The sequence below is a fragment of the Argentina anserina genome, chromosome 7, assembly GCF_933775445.1.
Source record: "Argentina anserina chromosome 7, drPotAnse1.1, whole genome shotgun sequence".
Taxonomy (NCBI): Eukaryota; Viridiplantae; Streptophyta; class Magnoliopsida; order Rosales; family Rosaceae; genus Argentina; species Argentina anserina.
Window position 1 is genome coordinate 16,974,482 of NC_065878.1, and position 10,646 is coordinate 16,985,127.

Below are 10,646 nucleotides of genomic sequence, written 5' to 3' on the forward strand. Positions count from 1 at the left end.
AGGAGTAATGTTTTCTAATCACAACAATGTCCTTGAGATTTGTGGCTTTACAGATGCAGATTGGGCTGGAAATATTACAGATCGGAGATCCACATCAGGGTACTTTTGTTGGAGGTAATCTTGTTACGTGGAGAAGTAAAAAACAAAATGTGGTAGCACGATCTAGTGCTGAAGCAGAATACAGAGGTATGGCTCAGGGAGTATGCGAATTGTTATGGCTTAGAAATTTGCTACAAGATTTGGGTATTAAGCCTAAATGTGCTATGCAGCTGCACTGTGACAACAAGGCAGCTATTGATATTTCACATAATCCTATGCAACATAATCGTACAAAATATGTGGAGGTTGATCGTCATTTTATAAAAGAGAAGCTAGACGCGAAGATCATTAGTTTTCCTTTTGTTTCTACAGAAGATCAACTTGCCGATATGCTCACAAAAGGAGTGTCTAAAAGGGTCTTTTATGATTCACTTAGCAAGTTGGACATGGTTGATATGTATGCACCAACTTGAGGGGGAGTGTCAGCGTGAAACACGGCCCGTGATTCACGGAGTGAATCATGGAGTGTTTTGTGGGTAGACTAGTATATATGTAGGTGATCTGTGTATGAAAATCAATCAAGCAATATAATCAAATTATTCAAGTGAATGCAATACAGAAACTGTTATTCTTGGGAAGATGGATCGATGGAGTTTGAGGCACAAACTGCCGCTCCTCAACACTGGTGGGGATTTGTCTGGTCATCCAAGTACCATTTCCGCAACCAGAAGCAGAATTTGATCTTCTCATTGGTGATTGGTGTGAAACGAGTTACAAGGTAATATTTCTGGACCATGTTGATGATCACACTTATATCGTTAAGCACAAATTTGATTGTGGTTAACATGAATTATATGTCCTCATAAATCTGATCATATGATTTTAGGTGCATACTCAGCAGCAAGCTAAAGCAATAAGCTGACTTAAGCATATCCTTCATAGTTCACACCTCACTTTGGCACATTCATCCTTGACCTCATAAGAGCAACCTATTAATGTTAATTAAGCCGAATAGTTAACCCAACTCCCGAATTCGCAAACATCTGATCTGATATGTGAGGTAGACATTGGCCAACTCTTACTTAGAACAGCTAATTATGCTTGTGTATATAGCTATGCCATATGATACCAATTGTACAAGGCTGATTAGTTGCCGTATAATTCTGTCTTGAATTGGATGGTTATAATCGCCTACTTTGTGCTTACACATGCTTGTAGCCACCATAAACACCACAAGTTCTATAAGTTAGGCCAACTTTCCCATCTCTAATTCTGTAGTCCACTCGATCGCTACCAGAACTTGAACTGTGAAATGTTCATTAGACATGAGCCACTAATATTACATGGATTGTCGGACTCCCCTACAAGCTTAGTGTGCATTTCTCTGCTGTGTAACTAGTGTTTAATGTTTGATAACATACTAAGGCTTTCTAATCATGAAATATAACACTAGTTAGATACAACAGGTTTATTGGTAACGGAATTAGGACCTTGTAACAATAAACACATAGCGTTATCTATTGAAATTATCAAAATTTTCAATTCTGCGTGGAATGTAGCTAGAATAAGTGTCCAGACAATTTTTGATCACTTAAACGTGAACTCTGCTGTCTTACAACAGCCGCTTCTAGATGACCTAAGAGGCAATTCGTGAAACATGTTGAGGGCCGAACTCAATTGAATGAACTAAGAAGGACAAAACACGGAGAGTACTAAAATTTGGAATCACATGCATTCTCCGTTCTATTTTGGCCATTAAGCGTATTTATTCATCATAAATTAAAACTAATATATATCAGTCTCTATCCAAAGTGAAGTTCTAATTTTGGCACATTTTTCAGTCAAATTTTTTCACCATAAACAATTCAATATTTAGGTATGTTATTCAAGATCATCTCTACAAAATTTCATCTAATTCGGACATCGTTAAGGTTGAAATTAGATTAAATCAATGAATGAATTAAAACTGTTCAACGTGAACCGTTCGTGTAAATTTCAATTTTGAAAGCTCAAACCATTGTCAAATTAGATGAAAGTTTGTAGAGATGATCTTGAATAACATACCTAAATATTGAATCACTAATGGTAAAAAAAATTGACCGAAAAGTGTGCCAAAATTAGAACTTCACTCTGTAATTTAAGAGTGAAGGTTCACTCTGGATAGAGACTGTATATATATAATCAACTATTTTAACTAGATGTAAACAACAACATTAAAGAGAATTCACAATTGAATTTTCGTTACTTTATAAGGATTTACTCTCATAGTATATATGATGGGTAGTATGGTAATGGGTTACAAACACTAGTTCGAATGAAATATTGAACAGTAGTTTGGATCACCAACACTAAGACTCAGTAAATTAACAACTTAAAGAGTGTATGATATATATATATATATATATATATATATATATATATATTTGAATACGAGCTGGTGTGGCTGCCCTTAACTGTTCATTAGTGCAACCGTTGAATACAAATGGGGGGAGACATGGAGCTCAAACTCCTTAATACAATAAGCACTTAGAAGAACTCCTGAAATAATATTGAGAAACTGTACAAAAAAAAAACATGTATTCTAACAAGCACTTATTAGCAAATAGTACTACTCCAGTGACGACTCTATTTGTTTTGAAAGAGTAGTGACATAATAGATTTCACTGTAGACATGTAACACGAGTACATGTTCTAATGTCCAATAATTCAGCTTTCCCGATATGTTGCCGCCGGAAGATACACCTGGCAGCACTCAGTCTCATCCTGCCACTAAGCGGCAATAACCATTGACGAAGCAAGAAACTCGCTGGTGACCTAAAGCAGACACTTCACCACCACTAGATAATTGCGACCATTTGCATATGCAAGGAACTCGTAACCAATCTAAAGCAGACATGTCACACAAGGTGGGTATGGAATTTTATTTTATTTTTTGAGAAAAGAGTGATTTTGAACTAGTTATTTCAGTTCCCAAGTTCAACATCCTAGGACTGATGAGTACTTTAAGATTTGTGGGTCATGAAGCAGTGGATCATTCCACACATTTCTTAGGTGTGCACAGTGGGGTAGTAACTAACAAGAGGTGACCAATCAAAGAAAGTGACAAATATAAGCAACTAGACACATTTTTTTAGTAGCACACATTTGTTATATTGAACATAAAGAAGGAAAGGACAGAGGTGGATTCATGTGGGAATTGCAGTGACTATAGTGGTTTTCCACACTTTTTATTCTATTCTTATCACTTACATCAATGGCAGCAGGCTTTCTTGTAAATGAAACAATGAAACTCACACCATCACTAAAATTGGTTGTGAGATTGTAATGGTGGTGGTGACAACCTAGCTCTAGCTAAGCACTCCCCCAAGTGTTTCTCACATTTCTCCTGCTAGAAAACGACCAACAAGAAAACCCAACCGAAAATCATAAGCAAGAAAAAGCCCCCATCATTACATGGTATTGTTAACATTTTTGTAGATCAAATACAATTCTCCCACATCGCCACATCGGGAAAAAAATGTGACTGTATAAAAATTTTACACTGAATTAGCAAAGAATCGAAGTCCGTATATATGATATTGTTCAAGTAGAATCCAAAGAATCATAAGTAAAAGTAAAAAAAAATGTAATTCAGATCAAGTTGACCAGACTGGGAATTTTTTTTAGCCTTCCTTTAATTAGTAATGACAATCCACCAAAATTCTTAACCTTTCTTGTTGCTGTTGCTGCTGAGGTTGCTGCGTTTGTTGTTGTTGCTGTTGTTGTTTGGGTGTGAACACAAATTTGGATTGATCTCGTTGATGATGATCGTCTTCGGGTGCAGGAAGGTTTAGATCCAAATCCAAAGACAACATGCTTCTTTGCTTCTTCAAGGGCTGTTGGTGGTGGTGGTACTGTTGGTGTTGGTTTTGTTGAGGTTGCGGAGCCTCCAAGACTAAAGGAATTGTTGGAGGAGCAGCTGTCAACGCCAAGGTGGTGTTGGCAGCTGTTACTCCAACGGGCGCCCGGTGGCGCCTCATATGGCCTCCCAAGGCCTGACCGGAGGTGAACTCCGCCCCGCAAATGGAGCACTCATGAACCTTAGGCTTGTTGTTGCTGGTACTACTCAAGACCAGCCCCCTGTTACTCAGATGAAGAGAAAGTGGAGATGAGGAGGACGTGTTGTTGTTGATGTTCATGTTCTTGAACAACTGTGTGTCTTCTTCATTCGATGCTAACATCCCAATTCCAAACTGCTTCTTGTCATCTACATTGATCGCTGCTTTTGGCTTCTTGTGACTGGCCCGATGGCCACCCAATGCTTGGAAAGAAGGGAAAGTCCGGTTACACGTCTTGCATTCGTAAACGTAATACCCGCCCGCCCCGGCCACCTTGGAAGGCCCCACGGCAGCGGCGAGAGGTGTTGCTTCCATGAATCTCCGACTTGATGTTGTGGTTGTATTGTGAAGTTGGTGCAGCTTAGGGGACGAGGAAGGACCTCGGGAATTGCCTTGTGCCAAGAGGATCAAACAGTTAGCCATATCTTCCTCTTCCTCGGTGCTATCCTGGTACTCCGCGGAGGTTGTGGGAGATGAGTTGGTGATGGTGTTGTTACACTCACCTTCTCCACCTCCGCCGCCACCACCGCTCTCCGCGGTGGAAGAATTTGTAGGAATGGCGAAAGGGATGGGGGATTGAGGCCTTAGGCGCTTTGTGCGTTTACCCTTGATAATAATGTTATTGGTGGTGGTGGTGACGGTGGTGGTGTCGTTGTGTTGTTCCTTGCAGTCTATGACGACTTCTTCCTGTTGATGATCGCGTTGACGATCTGCTTCTTCCATGTTTGGCTGTTTCCCAGCTCTCCTCCTCTACCTGTTGAGCAAAGTGCTTAAGAGACAGAGGGAGAGAATAATGGGTTGGGAGGAAGCAAGAGGCCGATGAGGGTTGGAGGAGAAGGAAGAGAGACTGGTTTTAGTGGTTTTTATTGCATTAATATATATAGTGAAGAATAATGGAGTCATCACAAGGCCACCCAATACACACAACACTAATTACTGTGAAATTTTTAGTCCCTCCAATCTTTATTGAGCTTTCAAGGTATTTATAAACACATATTTATATTTAAAAACAAGAAGTTGTTGTAATTTTAGAGAGTGAGAGTTTTAGTAAATGCTTAAGGGATAGCCAAAAACAACCAGATATAACAGAAGGGTTGCAAATTTAGAGATTGGAGAGTGTAAAGCCAGAGAAGAAGAAGAGGTTGTTAAACGCAAACCCCGTTTCATGCTCTCTTTCCTTCAATCCTTCACTTGCAAAACCAAGCAATTTAGTTAGCGCGTGCACCCACTCTCCGAGTTATTGTTGTACACTACGCTACCTAGTGCTACTCCATCTCTTCACTCCAACAATATCAACTTGTGACTTGTCCAACAAATTAGGTTTTTTTTTTTCTGGAAATTATTATTAACACACCTTTTTTGTTATTAACACACCTTATATATTTTTTGTTACTTTTCTAATGCATCCTACAACTTTTACTTGGTTCTTATTGGTTTATATCATTAGTAGGGTGTGTTAATAACAATTAAGGGTGTGTCAATAACACCACCTTTTTTTTTGTCCAACAAATTAGGTACAAAGTCTAAGCTTGTAATAAACTAGTGATTAATGTAAGCAGCTCAACTTGTGGATTAAGTTTTAAGGGAATATGACTTTGATATAACTTACCAACTATTCAACACAAGTATAGTTTCCTTTTTAATTAATTTTATTTTCAAAGAGATGGCCGGATCAGGTAATTTTCATGTAGCAATTTTATCCTTGTGCCCTAATTCCAAATCATTTTATGTAGTAATTTTCATGTACTATGAATCCAAATATCAACTAATAGAGTATTATTGCAATATATATTAATATAGATTGACTTAGAGTTTATTATTATATCCCTCTTGAAAATATATATTTCATTGGGAACTAGGTGATGAATACTTTAAGGGATGGGCAATTATATGTAATTATATAGGTGTTGGATATAAATACTCAACATCAAACTAGTTGGAATGTTGGATATAGGTGTTAAAATAATAAAATTTCTTATTTTTATACATTTGACAGTGTGTGTGTGTGTTGCAAGATCTAAACTGTTTGTATTCTAAATGAATTTAATCAATCACTCCCAGTAGAATTAAGTTCTTAAGTTTAATTATAAATGAATCCACTATTGAGATATTCTTCATATTACCATATTAGCATATATAGTAAACCCAAGCCTACAAGGTATAAGCTGGGAGTTCTAGGGTTGGAATGATAATTAATGAGGGTTCCAATTGTGCTCTGTAACAATAATATTCCTTCAGGAAAAATAATCTAATTTCCATGAATTTTACATTTCTTGGTGGAAATATCTCTTTGGTTGTGGAAGTTAGTATGGAAGGCGCGTGAGTTATGCAGCTTGTCCAACCACACCTAGTGATCGAAGACGTCCTATTGAAGAGAGACTCCAAAATTACAGGCTGCGCGCAGATACACATGTAGACGTGTACGCAAGTACTATTTTATTATCAGAGAAAACCAGAGAAAGAGAAGTGTAATTTACAAAGTGTGTCGTAGGGAAGCAAGCAAAGGCAAAGAGGCAACAAAATACCTATAGCCCCCATTACTTTGCCTCAACGATATTTGTATTGTGTGCAAGTTTATGAATATGAATATGAATATGAATATGAATTTGATATATATATATATATAATATATATATGAATATGAATATATGATCGATCGAGATGATTGGAGTGCAAGCCTGGAACTACGGAATCTGCGGTGCTCCCCCCACTCCCATTTCTCCTCTCTCTCCCTCGATCTCTCCCTCTCTCCCTCATCATGATTGTAACCTTCATTTCATATCCATGGATCCTACTACATATATACTATTCAATATTCATATGTATATATACAAATCACATTACTCTTCTCAGTTAAGTATCGTCATGCTTGCATGACCTTGGGAACTCTTTATGTGTCTTTCTTCGTTGGCTGTAACATATTGGGCGCCAAACTTAGCATTTACTTATGATTTTACTCCTAATTTTAAGGAATTTCCGGAAATTACAACCCACTAAATTATCTGAATCCCAGCCGGCCTCTAAGTTTCTGGCTCATGACGATCTGTATATATTAGTTCACAAAATTTGAAGTCATATGCATGTACAACTGATCGACAACTCATCAATTACTAGCTCCTAATTATGCACAATGTGATAGTGATACTAATCATCTGTCGATCACTATATGTCCATATCACAAAGAAACAAACACCAGATATGAATATTAATTAATTTTACAATTAATTACATGCAAGTCTAGTAGAAAAGACCAATTAACGTAGCCAGTTACCCACGTACAAGTCACGTTTGCGAGCATGAGAGTTTCTATCCATCAATGAGTGCTGGCCAATTAGAGATTCCGGTGCCGATGATTAAACAAGCATGCAAAGTTTTACGTAGTTATACAAGGTAATATCCATAATAAGTTTTCATGCATGCATTCACAAACATGTAAATCGCACAGTTTTACCTAGCCTTAACTCCTTAAAAGCGTAAAATGTTTTTAACCCCGCAGAAATGAGTCTGGCATAGTTTTGGACACAAAGATCATTAACGAAAGCGTACACGTACGTACAATTGATCGGAGAAAGATTTCTCGCTTTCTCGCCGTTTAAACTTTTTAATCAAACCCAGGTGAGTTAATTAAGGTGTGACATCATCGAGTCATTACGTTTTGGGGTGGGTACGTGTTAGATTGGCTTCAAAGCTTTCATCTCATTAAGGCTCAGTTTTGCTCCGAGATGCGATTGAAAAAATTTGCGTTTGCAGACTTAACCAGTAGTTTCTAAAAGCTTTATTTTACAGTTTTTATAATTTGCCTAAAAATTGCATTGAAGTTCGTAAACTTAGGAAATAAGTTAATTCACCAGACACCTTGGTTAAATTATTTGAGAATTTAAGCCCATAATTTGGGTCAAACTCGGGGTCAAACACAACCTAAGAGAGAGCACGAAACCAAAAACGATTACATGATTTTCGTTTTTCTTGCTTGTATTTCTTTTTCTTTCAGTTTCATGCATGGTTCTTAGTTTCTTACATACATATTTAGGCGATCAAATCATGTGCTAGTTGGAATTTGGATGTGTGGTCGACTTAATTAAAATGCCCTCTAGCTAGTTCTATATGCCAACACAAAATGAAAAAGAAGAAATAAAAATAGAAATATACACTAACGGAGAATATATATATATATATATATATATATATATATATATCTCTCTCTCTCTCCAAAATAAGCATGATTTGTTCACATGTATAATACTGAAAAATATATATCGTTTTTCCTCTTTTAACATTAATTAGAATAAAACACACCCGATGTGGGTGGGTGTTAATTATAATTATAATATAAATAATGTTTAATTGCAAGGATGTTATTGTAAATATTAGAAATAATTCTTTTTTTTCTATTTTGATTTTTACAATTACTTTTGCTTTTTGAATTATATAATCTCATTTTGTAATAATATATGGTGTAAGAGTGTTCATGTATTTTCATATTTATTTTGGTTGACAAAATGAATTTTGGTTATGAAAGTATAGATAATGACGTAGTATATAAGTCGGATAAGTATATTTGTGAGTACTACTAATTGTATCATAATGTGCATTATGCAATATGCACACTATTAACTGTCTTAATTAATCAATGAATCAGTATCATGTGTAGTGTACGTTGACCTAATCACAAGCCATATCTTTATATACATGTATGTTTTTTAAATTATGAGACATCTCTAAACTATAATTATATAACTAAATCGATCTACTGTAGCAAGCTACATGATTAATTGATTATCACATAATTTATGTGGGGGTGTTTTTCTATGTACAAGCTAATCATTGAGGTTCACATCCAAACGATGGAATTGACTCATTTGAGGCAATTATTAAGGCGGCAAATAAAATATCATCCAGCACAAAATAGAATCGAAGCAACTACTCGTTATCAATTAGAAAAAGTTTATCAGAAGATTGTTTATCAAATCAATAGATACCTTATCTTTGGGATATAAGAAGATCTTTGCTTAGTGGAAGACTACTTACTTGTGTATGTAGTGATCGATCTGTTGATATATATTCCAAAAATATGCGCCTACGTTGCTCATATTGTTCTTCCAACTGCAGTGAATTTGGGTTGTTTGCGATTGTTAAAAATTGGCATTACATTTGCTGTATGCACATAGTTGAGTCTAGCTATTACATAGTTAATTTCATCATTCGATCGATCTAGCTCTCGGGCTAGAGTGCTAGACCACTAAATTGCATGGGATAGTTGTTTGACTCGATCTCAATAAGCTCGTGTATAGGTTTCTAATATCTCTTTTGCACGGTGAACAGAAATAGTCGATCTCCTAAAATTTCAAAAAATGCGACTTTTAATTAAACTACAATTTTCGGTCGAGACGAAAAAAGAAAAGTAGTTTAGTTGAGCATCTGGTGCGTGATGCTAATGCGTAAACTGTTGGCTTCTTCAGATATATGGAATACGTACTTGTCACCTTTCTTTTAATTCTGGTTTCGTTTATCCTACAATATATCTCTGATTAATTAAACTGCTGGTTTCTCTGGATTATTCATACAATGAAAGCATGACGAAATGCTAAATTTGTTGTTGTCATTTAGGCCAACACGAATCATTCTTGGATTGAAGAAGAAGAAGAAGAAGAAGAAGAAGAAGAAGAATTATTGGTTAGAAGAGAATATATAGCTAGTGATGGTTTGTGTGCGGCACGTATATAAAGATCCAAACAAAAGCAGCCTGATTAGGCTAATTGGCTAACTTAGCTTAATTTGGAGAAGCAAAGGATCACTTGCGATCATGGCTACCTCTCCATGACTTCATCTCTAAGTAGAATATTCTGTACAAGACAAGACAGCCATATAATAAACTATATACATACACTGAGGCAACATACAATACTAGACTGTATAGCTTGGACTATCGGGAGTAGCTTGCTACCAGTACTCAGCAGCTATGCCTCAGAACGAATATTACCCACTTTTCCAAAGCCAGTATTATACCATATCCATCTGTAGTTTTGCTTCACAAGTTATCCCATCCCTCCCTCTCAGAGAGAGAGAGAGGTTCTGTGCATGTAGCTTCAGAGCCACTCAATGGAACATGTGTTTGTTGTAACTAAACAACTCAAGACACCAGAAACTTTAAATGTATGAACAGAATGAAGTACGTACGTATATTCATTATATTTATGTTAAGGGTTATGTTTATACTAATATTCAGCGCAACTCGACAACCATTTTTTTCTAAACTTGATTCTTATTAAGAATTTTTAGATCGGGTGGTTTTCTGATGTTGTATCAGAGTTTGATCGAGTACAAGAGATGAATATTCATATGCAAAGTCACGTACGTACAGCAGGAGTTAGAGAGTGTGTGATTTAGGGTTAGGAGAGTAGAAAGCACAAGTAAGAATCCCATGATCAAAGAAACCAACTGTATATTGGTTCGATCTGGCAGATACAACCAGGTCGATCGAGGTGATAGCAAGCTGATCTAAAATCTAAT

The 10,646-nt window shown here is 36.5% G+C and overlaps 1 protein-coding gene across 1 annotated transcript; it reads right to left on the minus strand.

Moving 5' to 3' along the window:
- Nucleotides 1-3,700: 3,700 nt before the first annotated feature.
- LOC126802988 (zinc finger protein ZAT5-like) lies at nucleotides 3,701-4,919 on the minus strand. Its single transcript, XM_050530713.1, has one exon. The coding sequence runs from the start codon at nucleotides 4,857-4,859 to the stop codon at nucleotides 3,717-3,719; it is 1,143 nt and encodes a 380-aa protein (XP_050386670.1). The 5' UTR covers nucleotides 4,860-4,919; the 3' UTR covers nucleotides 3,701-3,716.
- Nucleotides 4,920-10,646: the final 5,727 nt, after the last annotated feature.